The sequence below is a fragment of the Heterodontus francisci genome, chromosome 28 (genome assembly GCF_036365525.1).
Source record: "Heterodontus francisci isolate sHetFra1 chromosome 28, sHetFra1.hap1, whole genome shotgun sequence".
Taxonomy (NCBI): domain Eukaryota; kingdom Metazoa; phylum Chordata; class Chondrichthyes; order Heterodontiformes; family Heterodontidae; genus Heterodontus; species Heterodontus francisci.
In genome coordinates this window covers 6,444,580-6,472,185 of record NC_090398.1, presented here as the reverse complement: position 1 = coordinate 6,472,185, position 27,606 = coordinate 6,444,580, and the positions used below count along the sequence as shown (strand labels likewise).

At 51.5% G+C, this 27,606-nt stretch overlaps 1 protein-coding gene across 1 annotated transcript in view; it reads left to right on the top strand.

Annotated features, from left to right (window-relative positions):
• The first annotated feature begins 249 nt into the window (after positions 1-249).
• LOC137385085 (sarcoplasmic/endoplasmic reticulum calcium ATPase 2-like) overlaps positions 250-27,606 on the top strand; it is a 75,377-nt gene continuing 48,020 nt past the window's right edge. The window contains exons 1-3 of the mRNA XM_068059835.1: positions 250-693; positions 3,850-3,867; positions 9,824-9,906. Coding sequence (XP_067915936.1) covers positions 576-693; positions 3,850-3,867; positions 9,824-9,906 — 219 coding nt within the window. The 5' untranslated portion in view covers positions 250-575. The remainder of the gene's footprint in view (positions 694-3,849; positions 3,868-9,823; positions 9,907-27,606) is intronic.

The following is a 27,606-nucleotide window of genomic DNA, read 5'->3' as shown; positions in this document are numbered from 1 at the left end:
CATGTCACCGTGGTAACGGTCGGGCCAATGGGGAGCTTACACATAGTGTGTGACGGGTTGGGGGGGGAAGGCCGGTCCCGCCCCCTTTTCCCCCTCCAGGTTTTTGCCCGAATCGTTGGTTCGCCATTGGCTGCCGAGCCTCGGCGCGGAGGCGGCCGCACGCGGCACCATTGGTCGGCGCCCGCATCAATCTGCCGGAGGCTCCTCCCCCACGCCCTCCGCTCGAGCGTTCATTGTGACCGGGCCGAGGGCGACGGTTGGGAGGGTAAAGCGCATGCGCCCGGAGGTGGTGGGCGGGACGCACCCCAGACCCGCCCCCGAGGTGACCAGGATTGGCCAGGGATTGGCAGCCGCCCTCGGCGTCCAGGGTTTGTGCGGCAGCTGATTGGCTGGTGCGGCTGTCAGTCAGGCATGGCACCGGTTGGCCGGACTGAGCCGGTAGATGTCATGGCGTCGCCTTGAAGCGAGGAGGGGAACGGAGAAAGAGAGAGAGACGGCGGTGGTAGCGGCAGCTTCGCAGGCTCAAAACCTTCACCACCTGACAGGGAGCGCGGCCTCTGGGTCCCTCTCCCGCCATGGAGGCCGCTCACACCCGCACCGTGGATGAGGTGCTGCGGCATTTTGGCGTCAACGAGAGCACCGGCCTGGGGCCCGAGCAACTCCGCAAGGGCCGAGAACTGTGGGGCCCGAACGGTGAGAGATCAGTGGGGGGAGAATGAGGGGCTGAGTGGGGGGAGAATGAGGGGCTGAGTGGGGGGAGAATGAGGGGCTGAGTGGGGGGAGAATGAGGGGGTGAGTGGGGGGAGAATGAGGGGGTGAGTGGGGGGAGAATGAGGGGGTGAGTGGGGGGAACGGGGAGGTTTGGGGGGGTCAGTGGGGGGAACGAGGGAGATGGGGGGAACGAGGGGGTCAGTGGGGGGAACGAGGGAGATGGGGGGAACGAGGGGGTCAGTGGGATGGGGTGAGTGGGGGGGGATGAGGGGGGAATGGGGGTGTGAGTGGGGGAGGGAACGGAGGGTCGGGGAGGGGGTGAGTGGGGGGGGAATGGAGGGGTCGGTGAGGGGTCACTGGGGGGAATATGGGGGGGGAATGAGGGGATGAGTGGGGGGTGGGGATGAGTGGGGGGTGGGAATAGGGGGGTTCGGTGAGGGGGAACGGGGGGTCTGGGGGGGGAATGAGGGAGCTGGAGGGAATGAAGTGGGTGGGATGAGGGGTGAGGGAGATGTTTGGGGCAATGGGGGGAGGATGGTGGAATAGTGGGGTGGAAGGGCATGGGGGAATAGTGGAGAGGTGTGGCAAATTGAAGGGGTGGTCGAGTGAGGGGGTGGGGGTCTTGAGGGGGTGGGGGTAATTAGGGGCAGGAGAGTGCAGGGGGGGTGGGGAATTGGGGGGAGGAAGGAGGTGGGGTATAAGGTGGGGGAATAAGGGGGGGGTGGGAGTAGTGAGGGGGAGGGGGAATGTGGGGGGGGTAGTGGGTTGTTGGGGGGGTTGTGGTGATTTGGTGAGAGGGGAAAGGAAGAGGGGACAGAGGGGTAGGTAGGGAGGAGGCGGGGGTGGGTTGGAGGAACAGGGAGCGAGAGGAGAAAAGGGAGGACGAGGTGGCAAAAGCGGTAGTGAAGAAAGCGGGAGGAGGGGCTGATGAATGAGAAGGGGGTGGGGAGAAAGGGTGGGTTGTGGCAGGGGGGGCTGAGTGATCTGGGAAGTGAACCTGGGTGGTGACTGTTCTTTCACAGTTGTGGTCTCTGATAAAAGGCTCCCTCAGCGCTGACCCTCCGACAGCACGGCGCTCCCTCAGCGCTCACCCTCCGACAACGCAGCGCTCTCTCAACGCTGATCCTCCGGCGCAGCGCTCGCTCAGCGCTGACCCTCCGATAGCGCGGCGCTCCCTTAGGAATGCAGCTCCATTTTAAATGTGCTCTTTCACCTACTGGGGCAGCTCTCCCTCTGGGAGCGGCCCCTTGCTTTAAGGATTAGGAAGATGGACATCCCTGACGCGCAGAACAGAGGCTCATGAAACGCACATGCTTCAATTGAGAGGGGGAGGGGGGCAGATTGCACACTATCCCCTCCCCCCTCAGGCTCAAATCTTCAATCGGAAGGTTAATTGGTTCGAGAGAGGCAGAGGATTCCAATTAACTTCAGAACATAGAGATGTTAATAAAGGGAGAGACTATGTCAGTATAAATAGGTACTGCAAATCAGGTCATGATTCAATGGGAACGGAACTTGGGAGTGACTTCACCTAGAAATTAATATTTTTATACATCTTACAATTCCATATGTCCTCCATATCGCTGTAATCTCCTCCAGCCCCTACAGTACTCCATATGTCACTACATTAGTGTCAAGCAAGCTTTACTCTGTATCTAACCCTGTATTGTACCTGTCCTGGGAGTGTTTGATGAGGACAGTGTAGAGGGAGCTTTACTCTGTATCTAACTCCCGTACTGTACCTGTCCTGGGAGTGTTTACTGGGGACAGTGTAGAGGGAGCTTTACTCTGTATCTAACCCCCGTACTGTACCTGTCCTGGGAGTGTTTGATGGGGACAGTGTAGAGGGAGCTTTACTCTGTATCTAACCCCCGTACTGTACCTGTCCTGGGAGTGTTTGGTGGAGACAGTGTAGAGGGAGCTTTACTCTGTATCTAACCCCGTACTGTACCTGTCCTGGGAGTGTTTGATGGGGACAGTGTAGAGGGAGCTTTACTCTGTATCTAACCCCCGTACTGTACCTGTCCTGGGAGTGTTTGATGGGGACAGTGTAGAGGGAGCTTTACTCTGTATCTAACCCTGTACTGTAGCTGTCCTGGGAGTGTTTGGTGGAGACAGTGTAGAGGGAGCTTTACTCTGTATCTAATCCCCGTACTGTACCTGTCCTGGGAGTGTTTGGTGGAGACAGTGTAGAGGGAGCTTTACTCTGTATCTAACCCTGTACTGTACCTGTCCTGGGAGTGTTTGATGGGGACAGTGTAGAGGGAGCTTTACTCTGTATCTAACCCCCGTACTGTACCTGTCCTGGGAGTGTTTGATGGGGACAGTGTAGAGGGAGCTTTACTCTGTATCTAACCCTGTACTGTAGCTGTCCTGGGAGTGTTTGGTGGAGACAGTGTAGAGGGAGCTTTACTCTGTATCTAACCCCATGCTGTACCTGTCCTGGCACTGGGTATAAAGTGGGGGTACACAGTCAGGCTGAAGTCAGGAGATGTTCCTCTGCGGGTTGACCTGTCAGAGCCCAGCTTTCCCCAGTAGCTCTGCTTGTTGTGGTTCTCCAAGCTCCATGGCTGAGTGTTGTATATGGAGTGTTAAATTCTCAGTGGAGTATTAAGCTAATTTGCACAAACGGCTTTGACAGGAACGCTGCCACTGTGTACTTCAGGGTTGTTAACGTGCTCTCCCTTTTTCCCCAGCGTCTTCTGAAGAATCTGACTGTGTGCATGTCTCCTGTTGATTTGTGCTCTTGTTGACCAGTCTATGTGTTTGGATCAGGGTTAGCTGGTCTGTGTGTGTGTGTGTGTGTGTGTGTGTGTGTGTGTAATAAGGGTTAGCTGGGGTTAGTATGTATGTAATATGTTGGTATGTGAAGGAGCTTGTATGTGTACATGTATTGCGTGTGTGTATGGGATTAGCATGTTTGCCAGCACGTCTACGCCCATTCGCCTGTCTGGGGTCTGTGATTATCCAGCACAATTCTCACTCCAATTCTAATGTGCCTGGCAGTGGGTGGTGTTGGAGAGCAGTCTTACTTGAGTCGGATGACTGGGTCATTTCCGGTGTTTCATTGCTGTGTGGTACTGTTTCTAATGAGCGTCTCTCCTCTCTTCCATGTGGCTGCTGCTTCCGTTGGCACAGAACTCCCAGCAGAAGAAGGTACGGAAATCTTAAACCTGTAACAGTGCCATCAACCGGGAACACCAGAGAAGCCCAGGGTCAAACCCAGTGCCACGCAGAAGGGTTCAACATGAGAACAGGAGGAGGCCCATTCATCCCCCTCGCGCGTGTTACACAGGGACAGGAGGAGGCCGTTCTGCCCCTCGAGCCTGTTACACAGGAACAGGACATTCAGCCCCTTGAGCCTGTTACACAGGAACAGGAGGAGGCCATTAAATCCCCTCGAGCCTGTTCCACCATTCAGTGGGACCGTGACTGATGTATCGTGTCTCCATTCACCCAGCTTGGCTTCATATCTCTTTGTACCTGTATCGCGGAAAAATCTATTGATTTCAGAGTTCAACTGATTAATTGAGCCCCAGCATTGACTGCTTTTTGTGGAAGAGAGTTCTGCACATTTACCACCCTTTGTGTGAGGAAGTGTTTTCTAACTTCTCTCCTGAATGGCCTGACTCTGATTTTAATGTTCTCTCCCCTTGTCCCAGTTTCTTTCCATCTACCCTATCAATTCCTTTCAAAATCCAAAAACCTCAATCCAATCATCCTGTTCACCTTCCACATTCCAGGGAATACAAGCCTAGTTTCTGGAATCTCCTCAGAATCTAACCCTTGGAGGCCATGCTAACATTCTGCTGAATCTGTCCTGCGCACACACTCAGACCAATAACTCCTTTCTAAGGTGTGGTATCCTGAACTATACAGAGTGTTCCAGATATGGTCGCACCAGGACTCCGTATAGGTGGACCAAAACCTCCTCTGCTTATAAAGACAAACATTTCATAAGCCTTTTTGAACCTAATGCTCAGTGTTCCTGCACTCCTGAATTCAAGGTACCCAGGCAGTCAACATGGAAAGGGAAATCATGTTTAACCAGTTTATTGGAGTTCTTTAAAGAAGTAATATGTGCTGTGCATAAAGGGAAACCAGTGGATGTACTGTACTTAGATTTCCAGAAGGCATTTGATATGGTGCCACATCAAAGGTTATTGCAGAAAATAAAAGCTCATGGTGTAGGGGGTGACATATTGGCATGGATAGAAGATTGGCTAGCTAACAGGAAGCAGAGAGTAGGCATGACTGGGTCATTTTCGGGTTGGCAAGATGTAACGAGTGGTGTGCCACAGGGATTTGTGCTGGGTCTCAACTTCTAACAATTTTATATAAATGACTTGAATGAAGGGATCGAAGGTATGGTTGCTCAGTTTGCTGATGACACAAAGGTAGGAAAGTAAGTTGTGAAGAGGACATAAGGAGGGGCTACAAAGGGATATCGATAGGTTAAGTGAGTGGGCAAAGACCTGGCAAATGGAGTATAATGTGGGAAAATGTGAAATTGTGCATTCCAATAAAAAAGCATATTATCTAAGTGGTGAGAGATTGCAGAGCTCTGAGATGCAGAGGGATCTGGGTGTCCGAGTGCATGAATCGCAAAAGGTTAGTATGCAGGTTCAGCACGTAATTAGGAAAGCTAAGAGAATGTTATCGTTTATCACGAGGGGAATTGAATACAAAAGTAGGGAGGTTGTGCTGCAGTTATACAGGGCATTGGTGAGACCACATCTGGAGTACTGTGTACAGTACTAGTCTCCTTATTTAAGGAAGGATGTAAATGCTTTGGAAGCAGTTCAAGGAAGGTTTACTAGACTAATACCTGGAATGGGCGGGTTGTCTTGTAAGGAAAGCTTGGACAGGCTAGGCTTGTATCAACTGGAGTTTAGAAGAGTAAGAGCTTACTTGATTGAAACATAAAAGATCCTGAGGGGTCTTGCCAAGGTGGATGTGGAAAGGATGTTTCCTTTTGTGGGAGAATCTGGAACGAGGGGTCACTGTTTAAATATGAGGGGTCGCCCATTTAAGACAGAGATGAGGAGAAATTTTTTCTCGCAGAGTCGTGAGTCTTTGGAATTCTCTTCCTCAGAAGGCGGTGGAAGCAGAGTCTTTGAATATTTTTAAGGCAGAGGTAGATAGATTCTTGATAAGCAAAGGTTATTGGGGGTAGGCGGGAATGTGGATTTGAGGTTACAATCAGATCAGTCATGATCTTATTGAATGGCGGAGCAGGCCCGAAGGGCCGAGTGGCCTACTCCTGCTTGTAATTCATCTGTTTGTATGAATCTCTTTGGATCTGCACTGTTCCTGGCTTTTCCCCATTTGAGTCATAATTGGGATCTATTCTTTGTTAACCTAGCTTTGTGTTGTCACCAAATTTGGATTATCAAGTGAGGATGCAGAGGGATACAGACAGGTTAAGTGAGTGGGCCAGAAGGTGATAGATGGAGTATAATGTGGGGACTTATGAGGTTATTCACTTCGGTAGGAAGAATAGAAAAGAGGAATCTTTTTTTTAAAGTGGAGAGACTGGAAAATGTTGGTATTTGGAGGGATTTGGGTGTCCTTGTATATGAATTGCAGAAAGTTACTGTGCAGGCACGGCAAGCAATTAGGAAGGCAAATGACATGTTGACCTTTATTACAAGGAGATTGGAATATCAGAGTAATGAAGTCTTACTAAAATTGTACAGGGCTTTGGTGAGACCACACCTGGACTAATCTGTACAGTTTTGGCCTATGTACTTCAGGAAGGACATACTTGCCCTCGAGGGAATACACCGATGGTTAACTAGATTGATTATTATTATTGATCAACATTATTAAGGAAGAAATAGTAGGACATTTAGAAAAACATAATGCAATCAAACAGAGTCAATATGGTTTTATGAAAGGGAAATCATGTTTGACAAATTTGTTAGAGTTCTTTGAGGATATGACCAGCAGAGTGGATAAATGGGAACCAGTAGATGTCGTGTATTTGGATTTTCAGAAGGCATTCAATAAGGTGCCACATAAAAGGTTATTGCACAAAATAAGAGCGCAGGGTATTGGGGGTAATGTGTTGGCATGGATTGAAGATTGGCTAACACACAGAAGGCAGAGAGTCGGGATCAATAGGTCTTTTTCAGGTTGGAAAGCTGTCACTAGTGGGTTGCCACAAGGATCGGTCCTAGGGCCTCAACTATTTATCAATATTAATGACTTAGAGGAAGGGACAGAGTGTAGTGTATCCAAATTTGCTGATACAAAAATAGGTGGGAAGGCATGTTGTGATGAGGACACAAAGAATCTGCAAAGGGATATAGATAGGTTGAGTGAGTGGGCATAAACCTGGCAGATGGAGTTCAATGTGGGAAAGTGTGAGGTCATCCACTTTGTAGGAGGAATAAAAAGGCCGATTATTATTTAGATGGAGAAAGACAACAAAATACTGCAGTACAGAGGGATCTGGTGTCCTGATACAGGAAACACAAAAAGTTAGCACGCAGATGCAGCAAGAAATTAGGAAGGCAAATGGAATTTTTGCCTTTAATGCTAGGGGGTTAGAGTTTAAAAATAGGGAAGTCTTGTTACAACTGTACAGGGTGTTGGTGAGGCCACACCTGGAGTACTGCGGACTGTTTTGGTCCCTGTATTTAAAGGATATACTAGCATTGGAGGCAGTTCAGAAAAGGTTCACTAGGCTGATTCCTGGAATGAAGGGGTTGTGTTATCAAGAACGGCTAAAGAGGTTAGACCTTTATTCATTGGAGTTTAGAAGAATGAGAGGTGATCTTATTGAAATTTTAAGGGGGCTTGACAGGGTAGATGTTGAGAAGATGTTTCCACTAGTGGGGGAATCTCGAACTAGGGGACATAATTACAGAATAAGGGGAAACTCATTTAAAACTGAGATGCGAAGGAATCTCCTCTCAGAGGGTGGTGAATCTCTGGAATTCTCTACCTCAGAGTTGTGGAGGCTAGGTCACTAAATGTATTTAAGGAGGAGGTAGATAGATTTTTGAAATCTCGGGGAGTCGAGGGTTATACGGAGCAGGCCCGAAAGAGGAGTTGGGGCCTGGGACAGATCAGCCATGATGCTGAATGGCGGGGCAGGCTTTTGGGGCTGACTGGCCTACTCCTGCTCCTATTTCTTATGTTCTTATAATTACTTTTCATCTGTGTTTATTTATAGTCAGCATGGCTTTGTCAGGGGAGATAATGTCGAACAAATTTGATTGAATTTTTCAAGGAGGTGACTAGGTGTGTAGATGAGGGTAAAGCAATTGATGTAGTCTACATGGACTTCAGTAAGGCTTTTGATAAAGTCCCGCATGGGAGATTGGTCATGGAGGTAAGAGCCCATGGGATCCAGGGCAATTTGGCAAATGGGATCCAAAATTGGCTTAGTGGCAGGAGGCAGAGGGTGATGGTCGAGGGTTGTTTTTGCGAATGGAAGCCTGTGACCAGTGGTGTACCGCAGGGATCAGTGCTGGGATCCTTGCTGTTTGTACTGTACATTAATGATTTAGACGTCAATATAGGAGGTATGATCAGTAAGTTTGCAGATGACACGAAAATTGGTGGTGTCGTAAATAGTGAGGAGGAAAGCCTTAGATTACAGGACGATATAGATGGTCTGGTAAGATGGGCGGAGCAGTGGCAAATGGAATTTAATCCTGAGAAGTGTGAGGTGATGCATTTTGGGAGGATTAACAAGGCAAGGGAATATACAATGGATGGTAGGACTCTAGGAAGTACAGAGGGTCAGAGGGACATTGGTGTACTTATCCATAGCTCCATAGGTTTTAAGGGGGTTTGAGAAAAGATTTTTTCACCCAGAGGGTGGTTGGAATCTGGAACACACTGCCTGAAGGGGTGGTAGAGGCAGGATCCCTCAACATTTTGTAAGTATTTAGATGAGCACTTGAAATGCCAAAGCATACAAGGCTACGGGCCAAGTGCTGGAGAATGGGATTAGAATAGATCAATGCTTGATGGCCGGTACGGACACAGTGGGCTGAAGGGCCTGTTTCTGTGCTGTGTAATTCTGTGACTCTATGAGGGGTGTGTCCGATGAGAGATTGAGTAGACTGGACCAATATTCCCTGGAGTTCAGAAGGATGATAGGTGATCACATTGAAATGTGTAAATTTCTGAAGGAGTTTGACAGGACAGATGCCGAGAGGCTGTTCCCACTTTACCGCTCCCCCCCCCCCCCCCCGTTCCCCCGGCTGGAGAGTCTAGAACACGGGGTCACAGTCTCAGGATACGAGCTCGGATATTTCACACTGAGATGAGGAGAAATCTCTTCACTCTGGAGGTTGTGAATCTTTGGAATTCTCTACCCCGGAGGGAGCTGTGGATGTTCAGTCGTTGAGTAGATTCAGACTGAAATCGATAGATTTCTGGACATTGAGGGATCTGAGGAGTGAATGAGAAGATGGAGTTGAGGCAGAAGATCAGCCGTGATCTTATTGAATGGTCGTGCATGCTCGAGGGATAGTGCTGCCCTCCCCACAATCCCCCTGATTTCAGTTGAACTCATTGTCACTGGGTCAGGGAGGAGGGCTCCAGCTCCCCAATCGCCAAGTTGAGTCACCTTTCAATCTCCTGTGGCCCCCTCCCCCCTCGGATGCGATTTCGGCGGTGGAGGGCGTGTCGGGGGTGGGTGTCAAGTCTCTTCCGTCTCCCTTCCACCAGTTCCTCACCCAAACTCGCAAACTGGCTCAGCGAGGCTCGGTCGGATGTTCGGCCAAGGAGGGCATCGCATGTCCCTAATCCCAGTCCCAGAGTCACGCAATGTGCACACAGACACATTCCTTCCAGCTGGGGTGGTGGTGTCACTGGACATGTACAGGGGCCCTGTGCATGAGTGTTTCAGTATCCACTCCAGGTGGGGGACACCCCCCCCTTGCATGTACCTTTCTCAGCACAGTCTGACCTGGCTCCAACCGAGACACCCCACCCCCCCCACTGCACCCAAAACCATTAGCTTCTGACGCTGACTCCCTGAATTACTGATGTCCAGGACAGAGGAAAGCTTCACCTGTGTGTCTAATGGATTGTTTTCTCTTTTTCTCCCTCTTTCTCTCTCTCTCTCCTCCACCACCCCCAACTCCAGGGAAGTCTCTCTGGTCCCTGGTGCTTGATCAGTTTGAAGATTTACTGGTCCGGATTTTGCTGCTCGCTGCCTGCATCTCCTTTGTGAGTATACCAGTTCAGCTACCGTGGGCTCCGCACCCGTTCATAAAACGTTACAGATCACGTGCTCAACACCGCAAACACTGCTTGTTATAGAAAGTCATGGACTCAGAAAGGCACAGGGGGAGATCATTCATCCCATTGAGCCCATGCTGGCTCTCTGTAAAATAATCCACTCAGTCCCATACCCCCGCTCGATCCCGTAGCCCTGCAAGTGTATTTCCTTCAAGTACCCATCCAGTTTCCTTTTGAAATCATTAATCTCTGCTTCCACCTCCCTCGTGGGCAGCGAGTTTCCACTCGCTGTGTAAAAAAAATTCTTCCTCACATTTCCTCTGCATCTCTTGCCCAAAATCTTCAATCTGTGTCTCCCAGTTCTTGTGTCATCAGTTAATGGGAATAGTTTTTCCTTGTTTAATTTCTCTAAACCTGTCAGAATCTTGTACATCTCTATTAAATCACCCTCAATCTCCTTTGCTCTAAGGAGAACAACCCCAGCTTTTCCAACCTAACCTTGTAACTCGAATCCCCCATCCCTGGAACCATTCTGGTAAATCTCCTCTGTACCCTCTCAAGGACCCTCACATCCTTCCTGAAGTGTGGTGACCAGAACTGGACACAATACTCCAGTTGGGGCCTAACTAGAGCTTTATAAAGGTTCAGCATGACTTCCCTGCTTTTGTACTCAATGTCTCTGTTCATGAAGCCCAAGATCCCATAAGCTTTACTAACCAGTCTCTCAGTATATCCGACCACCTTCAAAGATCGATGCACCTGCACCTCCAGGTCCCTCTGCTCCTGCGCACTCTTTAGAACTCTGCCATTAAGTCTATATTGCCTCTCCCTATTCCTTCTGACAAAATGCATCACCTCACACTTGTCAGTATTAAACTCCATCTGCCACCTCTCTGCCCATTCTGCTCGCTTATCTATGTCCTGTTGCAGGCGGTTCGGTTCATCCTGTTTGTCATTCCTCCAAGTTTGGCATCATCAAATTTTGAGATTGTACTCTATTCCAGTATCAAAAAGCAGTGGTCCCAGCACTGACCCTTGGGGAACATCACTGTCTACCATTTTCCAGTCTGAACAACCTGTTTTGTTTCGTTCATGGAATGTGAGTGTTGCTGGCTAGACCAGGATTTATTGCCCTTGAGAAGGCGGTAGTGAGCTGTTGCCTTGAATCGCTGCAGTCCATGTGAGGTAGGTACACCCACAGTGCTGTTCGGAAGGGAGTTCCAGGATTTTGACCCAGCGACAGTGAAGGAACAGTGATATAGTTCCAAGTCAGGATGGTGTGTGGCTTGGAGGGGAACCTGCCTTTGTCCTTCCAGGTGGTAGAAGTCGTGGGTTTGGAAGTTGTTGTCAAAAGAGCCTTCGTGAGTTGCTGCAGTGCAGCTTGCAGATGGCACACACTGCTGCCACTGTGCGTCGTTGGTGGAGGGAGTGAATGTTAAAGGTGGTGGGCAATGTGCCAGTCAAGCGGGCTAGATAGTGTCGAGCTTCTTAAGTAGTGTTGGAGGCTTCACCCATCCAGGCAAGTGGAGAGTATTCCATCACACTCCTGACTTGTGCCTTGTAGATGGTAGACAGGCTTTGGGGAGTCAGGAAGTGAGTTAGTCGCCACAGAATTCTCAGCCTCTGACCTGCTCTTGTAGGCACAGTATTTATGCGGCTGGTTCAGTTCTGTTTCTGGTCAATGTTAACCCCCAGGATGTTGATCGTGGGGGATTCAGCGATGGTAATGCCATTGAATGTCAAGGGGCGATGGTTGGATTCTCTCTTGTTGGAGATGGTCATTGCCTGGCAGTTGTGTGTCAGGAATGTAACTTGCCACTTTCAGCCCAAGCCTGGATATTGTCCAGGTCTTGCTGCATGTGAACATGAGCTGCTTCAGTATCTGAAGAGTCGCGAATGGTGCTGAACATTCTGCAATCATCAGTGAACATCCCACTTCTGACCTTATGATTGAAGGAAGGTCATTGATGAAGCAGCTGAAGATGGTTGGGCCCAGGACACTACCCTGAGGAACCCCTGCAGTGATGTCCTGAAGCTCAGATGATTGACCTCCAACAACCACAACCATCTTCCTTTGCGCTCGGTATGACCCCAACCAGCGGAGAGTTTTACCCCTGGTTCCCATTGACTCCAGTTTTGCTAGGGCTCCTTGATGCCATACTCGGTCAAATTCTGTCTTGATCTCAAGGTCAATCACTCTCGGCTCACCTCTGGAGTTCAGCTCTTTTGTCCATGTTTGGACCAAGGCTGTAATGAGGTGAGGAGCTGAGTAATCCTAGCGGAACCCAAACTGAGTGTCACTGAGCAGGTTATTGCTGAGCTAGTGCGGCTTGATAGCACTGTCGATCACCCTTTCCGTCGCTTTGATGATTGAGAGTAGACTGATGGGCGGTAATTGGCCGGGTTGGATTTGTCCTATTTGGATTTGTCCTATTTGTGTGCAGGACATACCTGGGCAATTTTCTACATTGCCGTGTAGATGCCAGTGTTGTAGCTGTACTGGAACAGCTTGGCTAGGGGTGTGGCAAGTTCTGGAGCACAGGTCTTCAGTACTATTGCTGAAATTTTGTCAGGGCCCATAGCCTTTGCAGTGTCCAGTGCCATCAGTTGTTCCTTGATATGGTGAGGAGTGAATCGAATTGACTGAAAACTGGCATCTGTGATGCTGAGGACTTTAGGAGGAGGCCGAGACGGATCATCCACTCGGCACTTCTGGCTGAAGATTGTTACAAATGCTTCACCCTTATCTTTCACGCTGATGTGCTGGGTTCCTCCATCATTGAGGATGGGGATATTTGTGGAGTCTCCTACTCCTGTCTTTTTTAATTGTCCACCACCATTCACGACTGGATATGGCAGGACTGCAGAGCTTAGATTTGATCCGTTGGTTTTGGGGGCGCTTAGCTCTGTCTATCGCATGCTGCTTACGTTGTCTAACCTGCAAGTACCCCTGGGTAGTAGCTTCACCAGGTTGGCATCTCATTTTGTGGTATGCCTGGTGCTGCTCCTGGGGGTTGTATATAGACCCCCAAACTGTAGTGGTGGTGATGGGAATGGCATGAAACAGGAAATTAGAGATGCATGCGATAAAGGAACATCTGTAATTATGGGTGACGTTAATCTGCATATAGATTGGGCAAATCAAATTAGTCACAATACGTAGAGGAGGAATTCTTGGAGTGTATACGGGATGGTTTTCTGAACCAATACGTTGAAGAACCAACTAGAGAACAGGCCATCCTAGACTGGATATTGTGTAATGAGAGAGGATTAATTGACAATCTAGTGGTGCGAGACCCCTTGGGAACGAGCGGCCATATTATGATAGAATTCTTCAACAAGATGGAGAGTGACGTAGTTGATTCTGAGACAAGGGTCCTGAATCTTAGTAAAGGAAACTTCTAAGGTATGTGGCGCGAGTTGGCCATGACGGATTGGGAAACGTTACTTAAAGGATTGACGGTGGATAGGCAATAGCAAACATTTAAACAGCGCATGGATGAACTGCAACAATTGTTTATCCCTGTCTGGCGCAAAAGTAAAACGGGAAAGGTAGCCAAACCATGGCTTACAAGGGAAATTAGAGATAGCATTAGATCCAATGAAAAGGCATATAAATTCGCCAGAAAAAACAACAGACCTGAGGATTGGGAGCAGTTTAGAATTCAGCAAAGGAGGATCATGGGATTGATTAAGAAGGGCAAAATAGAGTACGAGAGCAAGCTTGCGGGGAACGTAAAAACTGACTAAAAGTTTCTATAGGTATGTGAATAGAAAAAGATTGGTGAAGACAAATGTAGGTCCCTTACAGTCAGAAACAGGGGAATTTATTATGGGGAACAAAGAAATGGCTGACCAACTAAATGCATACTTTGGTTCTGTCTTCACAAAGGAGGACACAAATATCATACCAGAAATGTTGGGGAACACAGGGCTTAGTGAGAGAGAGGAACTGAAAGAAATCAGTATTAGTAGAGAAATGGTGTTGGGGAAATTGATGGGATTGAAGGCCGATAAATCCCCAGGGCCTGATGGTCTGCATCCCAGAGTACTTAAGGAAGTGGCCCTAGGAATAGTGGATGCATTGGTGGTCATCTTCCAAGATTCTATAGACTCTGGAACAGTTCCTACAGTTTGGAGGGTAGCTAATGTAACCCCACTATTTAAAAGGGGAGGTGGAGAGAAATCAGGGAATTATAGACCAGTCAGCCTGACGTCGGTAGTGGGGAAAATTCTAGAGTCCATTATCAAAGATTTTATAGCAGAGCACTTGGAGAACAGTGGTAGAATCGAGCAGAGTCAGCATGGATTTACGAAAGGGAAATCATGCTTGACAAATCTACTAGAATTCTTTGAGGATGTAACTAGTCGAGTTGATGAGGGGGAGCCAGTGGATGTGGTTTATTTGGACTTTCAGAAGGCATTCGACAAAGTCCCACATAAGAGATTAGCGAGTAAAATTAAAGCGCATGGGGTTGGGGGTAGTGTATTGCGATGGATAGAAAATTGGTTGGCGGACAGGAAACTAAGAGTGGGGATAAATGGGTCTTTTTCCGAATGGCAGGCAGTGACTAGTGGGGTACCGCAGGGATCGGTGCTAGGACCCCAGCTATTGACAATATATATTAATGATTTAGATGAGGGAACTAAATGGTATATCTCCAGATTTGCAGATGAGACAAAACTGGGTGGGAGGGTGAGTTGTGAGGAGGATGCAGAGAGGCATCAGGGAGATTTGGACAAGTTGAGTGAGTGGGCTAATGCATGGCAGATGTAGTATAATGTGGATAAATGTGAGGTTATCCACTTTGGTAGCAAAAACAGGAAGGCAGATTATTACCTGATCGGCTACAAACTGAGAGAGGGGAATATGCAGCGAGACCTGGGTGTTCTTGTACACCAGTCGCTGAAGGTAAGCATGCAGGTGCAACAAGCGGTGAAAAAAAGGCAAATGATATGTTGGCCTTCATAGCGAGAGGATTCGAGTACAGGAGCAGGGCTGTCTTGCTGCAATTATACAGGGCCTTGGTGAGGCCACACCTGGAATATTGTATGCAGTTTTGGTCTCTTTATCTGAGGAAGGATGTTCCTGCTATAGAGGGAGTGCAGCGAAGGTTTACCAGACTGATTCCTGGGATGGCGGGACTGATGTATGAGGAGAGATTGAGTCGGTTAGGATTATATTCGCTGGAGTTCAGAAGAGTGAGGGGGGTTCTCATAGAAACCTATAAAATTCTAACAGGACTTGACAGGATAGATGCAGGAAGGATGTTCCCGATGGTGGGGGAGTCCAGAACCAGGGGTCATAGTCTAAGGATACAGGGTAAACCTTTCAGGACTGAGATGAGAAATTTCTTCACCCAGAGAGTGGTGAGCCTGTGGAATTCGCTACCACAGAAAGCAGTTGAGGCCAAAACATTGTATGTTTTCAAGAAGGATTTAGATATAGCTCTTGGGTCCAAAGGGATCAAAGGGTATGGGGCGAAAGCGGGAACAGGTTACTGAGTTGGATGATCAGCCATGATCATAACGAATGGTGGAGCAGGCTCGAATGGCCGCCTGCTCCTATTTTTTCTATGGCACGTCCTCCTGCACTCTTAATTGAACCAGTGTTGGTCCCCCAGCTTGATGGTAATGGTAGAGTGGGGGATATGCTAGGCCATGAGTTTTTGGTTGAGTACAATTCTACTGTTGATGGTACATAGCGCCTCATTTACCACGACTCGCTGTTTTCTGTCCTGATGGAAAGAGATTTCCCGTCTCCTGCTCAGGAAAGAGTTTTGCCGACAGTAACTTAGAGGGGGTTCCCATTCAGCAGCATCCGTTCTCCATGTGTCCAATCACATCAGTCTCATCCTCGCACTGTCCCCATCTCCCAAACCCCTTACACATCCCCTTTTCTTTAACCTGATGGAGGAGGTCATACAGCCCCTGACAGTGTCCAGGAAACTTTACTCTGTATCTAACCCCATTTTTCCCCCTTTTTTTTTAAGGTGGCCTTTATACCCCCATGCCCATTTTCTGTATTTTATGTCAAGGGGGCTTTTATTTTCCAGGCCCCCTCTATAGACATTTTTAAATAACTTTATTAAAAATAGATAAATAAAACAAAAACTCAAATCAAAATGCCATTCCCGGCGTCGATGATGCACTCCGGCCCCTGCGGTGTCCACCGGTCGCGGAAGGCCTCAAGCGTACTTGCGGACATCGCATGCTCCTCCTCCAGGGACACCCGGGCACGAATGTAACCTCGGAGGATGGGCAGGCAATCGGGGAGGGCAGAACCCCCCCTCCCGAAGGCCCGCAGCTTGGACCTGTGAATTGCCACCTTGGCCAGGCCCAGGAGCAGACCGACGAGGAGATCCTCCTCCCAGCCCATGCCCCTCCTCACCGGGTGCCCAAAGAGCAGGAGCGTGGGACTGAAGTGCAGCCAGGACTTGAGGAGCAGCCCCTTCAAATACTCAGATGGGCTGCAACCTCTTCTTTCTTCTTTCTTTTGGGCCTCCTTATCTCGAGAGACAATGGATACGCGCCTGGAGGTGGTCAGTGGTTTGTGAAGCAGCGCCTGGAGTGGCTATAAAGGCCAATTCTGGAGTGACAGGCTCTTCCACAGGTGCTGCAGAGAAATTTGTTTGTTGGGGCTGTTGCACAGTTGGCTCTCCCCTTGCGCCTCTGTCTTTTTTCCTGCCAACTACTAAGTCTCTTCGACTCGCCACAATTTAGCCCTGGCTTTATGGCTGCCCGCCAGCTCTGGCGAATGCTGGCAACTGACTCCCACGACTTGTGATCAATGTCACACGATTTCATGTCGCATTTGCAGACGTCTTTATAACGGAGACATGGACGGCCGGTGGGACTGATACCAGTGGCGAGCTTGCTGTACAATGTGTCTTTGGGGATCCTGCCATCTTCCATGCGGCTCACATGGCCAAGCCATCTCAAGCGCCGCTGACTCAGTAGTGTGTATAAGCTGGGGATGTTGGCCGCTTCAAGGACTTCTGTGTTGGAGATATAGTCCTGCCACCTGATGCCAAGTATTCTCCGAAGGCAGCGAAGATGGAATGAATTGAGACGTCGCTCTTGGCTGGCATACGTTGTCCAGGCCTCGCTGCCGTAGAGCAAGGTACTGAGGACACAGGCCTGATACACTCGGACTTTTGTGTTCCGTGTCAGTGCGCCATTTTCCCACACTCTCTTGGCCAGTCTGAACATAGCAGTGGAAGCCTTACCCATGCGCTTGTTGATTTCTGCATCTAGAGACAGGTTACTGGTGATAGTTGAGCCTAGGTAGGTGAACTCTTGAACCACTTCCAGAGCGTGGTCGCCAATATTGATGGATGGAGCATTTCTGACATCCTGCCCCATGATGTTCGTTTTCTTGAGGCTGATGGTTTGGCCAAATTCATTGCAGGCAGACGCAAACCTGTCGATGAGACTCTGCAGGCATTCTTCAGTGTGAGATGTTAAAGCAGCATCGTCAGCAAAGAGGAGTTCTCTGATGAGGACTTTCCGTACTTTGGACTTCGCTCTTAGACGGGCAAGGTTGAACAACCTGCCCCCTGATCTTGTGTGGAGGAAAATTCCTTCTTCAGAGGATTTGAACGCATGTGAAAGCAGCAGGGAGAAGAAAATCCCAAAAAGTGTGGGTGCGAGAACACAGCCCTGTTTCACACCACTCAGGATAGGAAAGGGCTCTGATGAGGAGCCACCATGTTGAATTGTGCCTTTCATATTGTCATGGAATGAGGTGATGATACTTAGTAGCTTTGGTGGACATCTTTGGTGGCAACCTCGCACACTCCATATATACATGGAACACGGAATCGGCCAGGCTACAGAAATTACAGGCGGCCTGGGAGTCCGTGACCCTACTTAAAAGTCTATTGCACGGGACTGCTCTGTGCAACACCCTCCACTCCAGGTCCCCAATGTAAAGGGGGAAGACTCCCACGTAGAGAGACCTCCATCGGGGTTTCCCCTCGCCGCCAGATGGCAACGTGGACCGCCAGGGCGTGTCCGGCCGGCTGACGAGCGCGAGGAAGTGGAGAGTGTGCAGGAGCAGCCTGTGCAGGAAACCCCTCCGTGCCGATTGGAATAGCACGGAGGGCATTTCCAAGAGGCGGCTCGGGTTGTGCGGGACCGGCTCCCGAGGAGGGTTTAGGGGCCTGGGTGCGATGAGCAGTTCCGGCCGAGCGGGAGTCCATCCCACTATGTCACCAGCGCACACCATCTGGGAGGACACCCGACGTACAGGTATCTCTGCAGGGTCCGAAGGCGGAGAGTCGCAGCCTGGGTGCGGACGCACACCAGCGACTGGCCGCCCTCCTCAATCGGGAGACTCAGGACCGCGGCAGAGACCCAGTGTTTCCTCTTGCCCCACAAGAAATCGACTAGCTTCTTCTGGATCTTGGTGGCGAATGCAGGGGGCGGGGCCAAAGTGACCAACCGGTACCACATCTTCGAGGCCACCAGTTGGTTTATGACCAGCGCTCGGCCCTTGTAGGAAAGCACTCTGAGCAGTCCTGTCCAGCGCCCCAGCCAAGGGGTGACTTTCGCCTCCAACTCCTGCCAGTTTGCCGGCCAGGCTTCCTCAGCGGGGCTAAGGTGGACTCCCAGATAGAAGAGGTATGTGGTGCTCCACGCAAAAGGTGTTAACTCCTCCAGTAGGGAGTCCACCCGCCACTGACCCACCAGGAGTCCGGAACATTTCTCCCAATTGATCCTTGCGGAGCACGCGGCAGAAAAGGTCTGCTGGTAATCGCGCATCCTCCGCAAGTCAACGGGATCTGTGACCGCGAGGAGCAAATCAACGGGATCTGTGACCGCGAGGAGCAAATCAACGGGATCTGTGACCGCGAGGAGCACGTCATTGGCGTAAGCCGAGAGGACGACCCGCATGGCTGGCCTGCGCAGAGCAAATCACGTCAACCTCCTGCGAAGCAGGCACAGGAACGGTTCGACGCAGATAATATACAATTGACCGGACATGGGATATCTCTGACGCACTCCTCTCCCAAAGCGAAGGGGCGCCGTCAAGAACCCGTTAACTTTGACCAGACACTCTGCAGCGGCGTATAAAAGTCGGACCCAGGCTGCAAAATGCGGCCCGAGTCAGAATGCGTGCAGAGTCCCGAAAAGGTATTCGTGATCCACCCTGTCGAACGCCTTCTCCTGATCGAGGGAGAGAAAGGCTGACCAGTCCTCTGGGAAAGATGGATCAGGTCCCGGACCAGGTGGATGTTGTCCTGGATGGACCGGCCCGGGACCGTGTAGGACTGGTCGGGGTGGATCATGTGGGCCAGCACGGAGCCCAGGCGGGTAGACATAGCCGGGCAAAGATCTTATAATCCGTGCGGAGGAGGGAGACCGGACGCCACTTTTTAAGCAGGCGGAGATCGCCCCTTTTCGGCAGCAGGACGATGACCGCCCTGCACCAGAAGAGGGGCATCTTCCTGTTCGACAGGCTTTCCCCCAGGACCCGCGTGTAATCGTCCCCCAGGACGTCCCACAACACCCTGAGGAGCTCCACGGTCAGCCCGTTCAGCCCGGGGATTTGCCCTGCGAGAGCTGGTGAAGGGCGTCAGTTAGCTCCGGGCTGACCTCCCACAAAAGTCTGCGTGCGTCCTCGCTGGACGGATCCGGAGAGAACAACGCACTGTAATGTGTACGGACCAGGAGGCCCATTCCCTCCGGATCCGTGATGGAGGATCCGTCGTCGGCCAGCAGCTCAACGAGCTGCTTACAGACCCCCCGCCATTTTTCCAGCGAGTAGTAGAAGGGTGAGGTGCGGTCCAAATCTTCCAGGATCTGGATCCACGACCTCACCTACGCGCCTCAGGACCCTATGAGCTGCAGGTCCCTCAGCGCGCCCTTCTCTTTATACGCTTGCCACAGGGCCGGGTCTGCGACAGCATGACCGAGGTGGGACTCCAAGTCGAACACCTCCCCCTCTGGGCACCCAATCTCGGCTTCCAGCCTTTTGGTCGACCCCTTCGTGTACCCCTGAAAGAAGACGCGGATGTGAGTCTTGCCCACATCCCACCATTGCCTCAAAGAGGGGAAGCCCCCCTGCTTCCTTCTCTAGTCGGCCCAGAATTGTCGGAACGAGTCCCGGAATCGCTTGTCCTCCAGCAGCCGGTTGTTAAAGTGCCAGTACGCGGACCCCGCCCGCGTGCGGAGGTGGTGGTCCGAGCACGGCACCAGCCGCATGGAGGCCGCCGAGATGCGGGAAACGTATGCCTGCGAAAAGTAGAGACGGTTGATTTGGGACCCTCCTCCTCCAGACCTCCACGTGAAGGCGCTGGAGTCGGGATGGAGATTTCGCCAGACGTCCACCAAGTTGAGGGTGCTGATTAGTCCCCTCAACATCTCCACTGACGCTTGGCCGTGCTGGGGACCGGAGCGATTCCCCCACCTCGAGGGTGCAGTTAAAATCCCCCCCGAGGACGATGCACTCGCCGCTATCGATGGAGCTCAAGAGAGCGGACACTTCTTCAAAGAAGCGTGCTTGCAACGCGCCGGGCCTGTTCACAAAGTGGAGCGGCACGCTACCCAAGCGAACGGCAAGGTGGAGCAAGCAGCCCGGCACGAGCTCCTTGACCCCCAAGATCGCCGGCTGAAAAATCGGGGCCAACAAGATAGCCACCCACTAGAAATAGGGGTGAGGTGACTCATGTAGACCCCACCCTGCCACTCCAGGAGCCAGATGGCTTCGTCTCCCGGAACGGTGTGGGTTTTCTGCAGAAAGCTCACCGCATATCTTCCTTCCCTGAGGACTGAGAGATTGTGAAATCTGCGGTGAGACCCCCTGCTACCGTTAATGTTGAGGCTGGCTATGGTTATCTTCAAGTCAAAGGTACTTAAAACCCGTCACCAACACCTCACTGTGAGGAGGGAGTGGAAGTGCACCTGGCCTTCCACTCCCCCAGCAACCCATTGAGGAACGCATTAAATCGGCGCCTCTCAACCAGTCTCACGCCCTTGCCCGCTTTCTTGAGGGTGGCACCGACGGACTGAATGATCAACAGCTGAGGGCCAGCTAAACTTCATTGCGGCAACCCCTGCATGCTGCGAGGAAATCCCGGAGTTCCGCCGTGGGGATGAGAGGAGACTCTGTGGGAGACACGAGGGACTCCACCTCACTGGCGATAGAATCAAGGTCGTCCTCCGTGCCCCACACCGAATCCCCATCCTCCTCCGGGTCGTCACCGCCAGCGGCCGACACACCCACCACACACAGCGGGCCGGACGTCCCGGCCGCGCCAGCTGGTCCCGCCTCCGTCACGATCCCACCCCCAGGATCGATGGCGGAGGAGTCCTCTCTGGGTTCCAGGATGGAACTGGAGTCTGTGGGGGCCAGCGGTCCAGGACCCCCCCTCCACCTCCGTCCCCAGACCAATGAGCGGTCCGGGGAAGATGGAAGTGCCCGACTCCGGAAATCCAGCCAGAGCCGGGACCGGAGGCGGAGAGAGGAGGCCATCTCCTGCTCCGCCAGCACCCACAGGGCCAGCAGATGGGTTAAAATTTTCAATTGCAACCAGGTCGAGTGTCTCCTGGTTGGTGGTGGATTTTGGCTGGGAGGGCCGACTCTTTGGACCCTTGTCCTACCCTCCACTCAGGGTACCCGACCCAGTGGCAGAATGGGTGGCGTCCCCAGGCTGCCTCACCACAAGCAGGGCTCCACTTACTCCTTAAGGAGGGGCCTCATGTACAAGGGCATCACCCTCCCCTCCATGCTGAGGGGTTGGGAGCTCCTGCCCAGACTTTGCAGCCTTGATGCTGGTGGTGATAGGGGAAACTTGGGGACCTGAACCAGCAGAAGGAGTTGACATGCCGGAGGTTGTTTTCCCGAAGACTGAGTGGGACTAGGGTGATCCCCGACCTTCCCTCCCCCAGATGGTGCAGGTGGGGGAAGAGCAGCTCACTGGAATGAAGGGCGGGACATTTGACAATATTATCTGCTGTGCGGTGGCCCCCAGAGTATCCACCGGCAGGGAAGTCCGCCCCACAGTGAGCCCCTTACTCAGAGCCAGGGACACCACCAGCTCGGTCTTCAGGAAGAACACAGCCTTCCTGTATATCTTTGAGGCTGCAACAATGGCCGAGGGGCCAACAACCTCAGCCATTGCCTTCATGCAAGCCTCAATTGACATGTTGGGGTGGGCATAGCTCTTCACTCCATGGCTAGAAGTGATGGTGGTGGGGCCAGGTGGGCGGCTGCAGTCGCTTAGAACAACAAAGAACAGTACAGCATAGGAACAGGCCATTCGGCCCTCCAAGCCTGCGCCGATCTTGATGCCTGCCTAAACTAAAACCTTCTGCACTTCCGGGGTCCGTAAACCTTAAACCTATATCCCCTAGTAACTGACTCTTCCACTCTGGGGAAAAAGCTTCTGACTATCCACTCTGTCCATGCCACTCTTAACTTTGTAAACCTCTATCATGTCACCCCTCCACCTCTGTCGTTCCAGTGAAAACAATCCGAGTTTATCCAACCTCTCCTCATAGCTAATGCCCGCCAGACCAGGCAACATCCTGGTAAACCTCTCCTGTACCCTCTCCAAAGCCTCCACGTCCTTCTGGTAGTGTGGCGACCAGAATTGCATGCAATATTCTAAGTGTGGCCTAACTAAGGTTCTGTATAGCTGCAGCATGACTTGCCAATTTTTATACTCTATGCCCGACCGATGAAGGCAAGCATGTCGTTTGCCTTCTTGACTACCTTATCCACCTGCATTGCCACTTTCAGTGACCTTTGGACCTGTACGCCCAGATCTCTCTGCCTGTCAATACTCCTAAGGGTTCTGCCATTTACTGTATACCTCCCACCTGTATTAGATCTTCCAAAATGCATTACCTCACATTTGTCCGGATTAAACTCCATCTGCCATTTCTCCGCCCACGTCTCCAACCGATCTATATCCTGCTGTATCCTCTGACAATCCTCATCACTATCCTCAACTCCACCAACCTTTGTGTCGTCCGCAAACTTACTAACCAAACCAGCTACATTTTCCTCCAAGTCATTTATATATACTACAAATAGCAAAGGTCCCAGCACTGATCCCTGCGGAACACCACTAGTCACAGCCCTCCATTCAGAAAAGCACCCTTCCACTGCTGCCCTCTGTCTTCTGTGACTGAGCCAGTTTTGTATCCATCTTGCCAGCTCGCCTCTGATCCCGTGTGACTTCACCTTTTGTATCAGTCTGCCATGCGGGACCTTGTCAAAGGCTTTACTGAAGTCCATATAGACAACATTCACCGCCCTTCCCTCATCAATCATCTTCGTCACTTCCTCAAAAAACTCTATCAAGTTAGTGAGACACGACCTCCCCTTCACAAAACCATGCTGCCTCTCGCTAATAAGTTTGTTTGTTTCCAAATGGGAGTAAATCCTGCCCCGAAGAATCCTCTCATAATTTCGCTAGCACTGACGTAAGGCTCACCGGCCTATAATTTCCTGGATTACCCTTGCTACCCTTCTTAAACAAAGGAACAGCATTGGCTATTCTCCAGTCCTCTGGGACCTCACCTGTAGCCAATGAGGATGCAAAGATTTCTGTCAAGGCCCCAGCAATTTCTTCCCTTGCCTCCCTCAGTATTCTGGGGTAGATCCCATCAGGCCCTGGGGACTTATCTACCTTAATGCTTTGCAAGATGCCCAACACCACCTCCTTTCTGATAATGACATGACCCAGACTATCTACACTCCCTTCCCTAGACTCACTCGGTGATAGAGGGCCCCGCCACTGGCACAGATGGACTCGCCATGGGTCAAGAACTAAACCCCACCCCAATGGTAGGCCTGCAGATTTCAAATAAAGCAATAAATAAATATATAAGAAGTTAGGGGAGAGGCAGAGAGTATACTGAAGAGGACAAGGGAGGCTGGGAGTGATGACTTGTTTTACCAAGGTGGTATGACAGCTAACAAGTTCAATCAAGCAGTCCTTCGCAAGCTTTTCTGGGCTTCCGGTTGGTGCTGGAAACTTCCCAGGCAATAGAACAAAGAACATTACAGCGCAGTACAGGCCCTTCGGCCCTCGATGTTGCACCAACCTGTGAAACCATCTGACCTAAACTATTCCATTTTCATCCATATGTCTATCCAATGACCACTTAAATGCCCTTAAATATCTGTCTTCTGCTTTCTTCTTAGCCAGGCAGCTTCAGCTGACCCAGGCTGGGCAATTGGGGTGGGGGAGGGAGCTTCCTTCTATGTTTAGTGCAATTGCACAGCTCCCTGCAGAATTATAAAGCCCCCACCCCTTGTTCTTCCGGCCTCTCTAACCCCTCCCAACAGTCCAAATCAGATACATGTCTGGTGCTCAACACCCACCTCGAAGCACAGCCTTATGATTGAAAAGTCTTTTCCTCCTCTGGAGCAAAAGTTGTCCAAAATGTTGCAGCTTTCTCCAGCAACTGACTGCAGCACTGTCAGCTGCACCTTGTTGATGCACTCAGGATTACCAATTAGAGAGCAGCCAACCCCATTTTTAAAATTTTTCTTTTGATGAGGGACAGTGTAGAGGGAGCTTTACTCTGTGTCTAACCCCATTTTTTTTTTGGTCGAGGGGGCCTTTATTCCTCAGGCCCCCCTTATATACATTTTTTTTTAAAATGACTTTATTAAAATGAAATAAACAAAAAACTCAAATTAAAATGCCATTCTCGGCGTCGACGATTCACTCCAGTCCCTACGGTGCCCACCGGTCGGGAAAGGCCTCAAGCGTACCGGCGGACACCGCATGCTCCTTCTTCAGGGACACCCAAGCGCGAATATAACCGCGGAAGAGGGGCAGGCAATCGGGGAGGACTGACCCCCCCCCACCCAAAGGCCCGCAGCCTGGACCTGTGAATTACCACCTTGGCCAGGCCCAGGAGCAGACCGACGAGGAGATCCTCCTCCCGGCCCACGCACCTCCGCACCGGGTGCCCAAAGATCAGGAGCGTGGGACTGAAGTGCAGCCAGAACTTGAGGAGCAGCCCCTTCAAATACTCAAAGAGGGGCTGCAACCTCGCGCACTCTGTGTAAACGTGGAACACGGGCTCGTCCAGGCCGCAGAAAGTACAGGCGGCCTGGGAGTCCGTGAACCTACTTAAAAGTCTATTGCACGGGACTGCCCTGTGCAACACCCTCCACTCCAGGTCCCCGATGTAAAGGGGGAGGACTCCCGCGCAGAGAGACCTCCATCGGGGTTTCCCCTCGCCGCCAGATGGCAACGCGGACCGCCAGGGTGTGTCCGGCCGGCTGACCAGGGCGAGGAAGTGGAGTGTGCAGGAGCAGCCCGTATAGGAAACCCCTCCGCACCGATTGGAATGGCACGGAGGGCATTTCCGAGAGGCGGCTCGGGTTGTGCGGGACCGGTTCCCGAGGAGGGTTTCGGGGCCTGGGTGCGATGAGCAGTTCCGGCCAAGCGGGGGTCAGCTCGGCCGGGAGCACTCCGCACTCCAGAGCCCCCTCGCCACCCGCAGTGAGGGGCGTCCCGGGGGCTTCAGCTACTCCTCCGCCCGCAGGTCTGTCCCCAGAGTCGGCCGCCCGGACAGCCGAGGCGCGCTCCTCCGCCGGCGGGGGAGCGCCCTGACTGGAGGCGACCATGTTCCAGACTCTGAATAGATCCCGGTCAAAGACAGGCAACTCCCTCAGAGAGGCGCGGCTAACGGTCTCTGCCGGGGGCAGGACTCCGAGCAGTCCTGTCCAGCGCCCCAGCCAAGTGGTGACCTTTGCCTCCAACTCCTGCCAGTTTGCCGGCCAGGCTTCCTCAGCTGGGCTAAGGTGAACTCCCAGATAGAGGAGGTGCGTGGTGCTCCACGCAAAAGGTGTCATCTCCTCCGGCAGGGAGTCCACCCGCCACTGACCAACCAGGAGTCCGGAACATTTCTCCCAATTGATCCTCGCGGAGGACACGGCAGAACCCCGTGCTGTACCTGTCCTGGGAGTGTTTGATGGGGGACAGTGTAGAGGGATCTTTACTCTGTATCTAACCCCCGTGCTGTACCTGTCCTGGGAGTGTTTGATGGGGACAGTGTAGAGGGAGCTTTACTCTGTATCTAACCCCCGTACTGTACCTGTCCTGGGAGTGTTTGATGGGGACAGTGTAGAGGGAGCTTTACTCTGTATCTAACCCCGTGCTGTACCTGTCCTGGGAGTGTTTGATGGGGATAGTGTAGAAGGAGATTTACTCTAACGCCCTGTACCTGCTCTGGGAGTGCGCGATGCTGACAATTATTACCTTAAATGGAAACTAGCTTGAGTTACTGTGAAGAAATGTGCCTTGAGTCATTTGGCTCAGATTTCACATGAAACAACTGGTAGATAAAACCCGCGAATCGCCGTGTTCTGCAGAACTGTTTAGAGAGCTAACTGGAATTGAATTTGTGAATATGCTGGCAGTCTGTGGGGAGGGGTAATTGGTGGGTTACCAGTGCTGGAGTGCTGGGAATTGTCCAACCGTCTTGGATGTGTCTGCTGTCAGTGGTTCCGGGGGTGTGTTATGCGATCTTGTGGAGGCGTTGATGCTAGGTTTGTGATGACTGGCGTCCTGCAGTTGCTGGAGAGCTCATGATCGCAGGCGTGTCGGTGTTGAGGAACTGCCTGGCATCACGGGGTGGCGGAACGTGTGGGCTCCGGGTTAGCGGGTGCAATGTGGTGTGGGACCCATCACCGGCCCAGCAGTGTAGGTACCCTTCGACACAGCAAGCCGAGCCTGCAGAATCATCAGCGCCTGCCCATGAGGCTGACCCGGACCGAGACCAGTTTCTCTGCTCTCAAAGGGTTAAGAGCATGTTGCAGTTTTCAGCCTGTCCTGCTTTGGAATGTGCTTTTATAAATATACCAGATGCAGGGCGGGGTTAGAGCAGTCGATGGGAATCGGTGAACTTCGAACCAACCGCTGAGTCACTGGCGGTGCTATGGGGGAGGGGAGGGGCACAGAAAGCAAACTTGGTTAAAATATTTCAATCCTCACCTAATGAACAAAGTACTGACCAGGAATTGAGAACGGCAGCAGAGCAGGGCAGGAGAGCAACTCTGGCTGTGTTCTCATGTCTCTCTCTCTCTCTCTCTCTCTCAGCACCAAGACCAACTGTCTTTACATACCCAGAAAGACCCTTCCCATTCACTCCCACTGTACACAATCCCAATGGATCAAACCCCTTCCCATTCGCTCCCACCGTACACAATCCCAGTGGATCAAACCCCACCCAGTTCACTCCCACCGTACACAATCCCAACGGATCGAACCCCACCCTGTTCACTCCCACTGTACACAATCCCAATGGATCAAACCCCTTCCCATTCGCTCCCACCGTACACAATCCCAATGGATCAAACCCCACCCCGTTCACTCCCACCGTACACAATCCCAACGGATCGAACCCCACCCCGTTCACTCCCACTGTACATAATCCCAATGGATCAAACCCCTTCCCATTCACTCCCACCGTACACAATCCCAACGGATCAAACCCCTTCCCATTCGCTCCCACCGTACACAATCCCAACGGATCATACCCCTTCCCATTCACTCCCACTGTACACAGTCCCAATGGATCAAACCCCACTCCGTTCACTCCCACCGTACACAATCCCAACGGATCAAACCCCTCGCCGTTCACTCCCACCATACACAATCCCAACGGATCAAACCCCTTCCCATTCAGTCCCACTGTACACAATCCCAACGG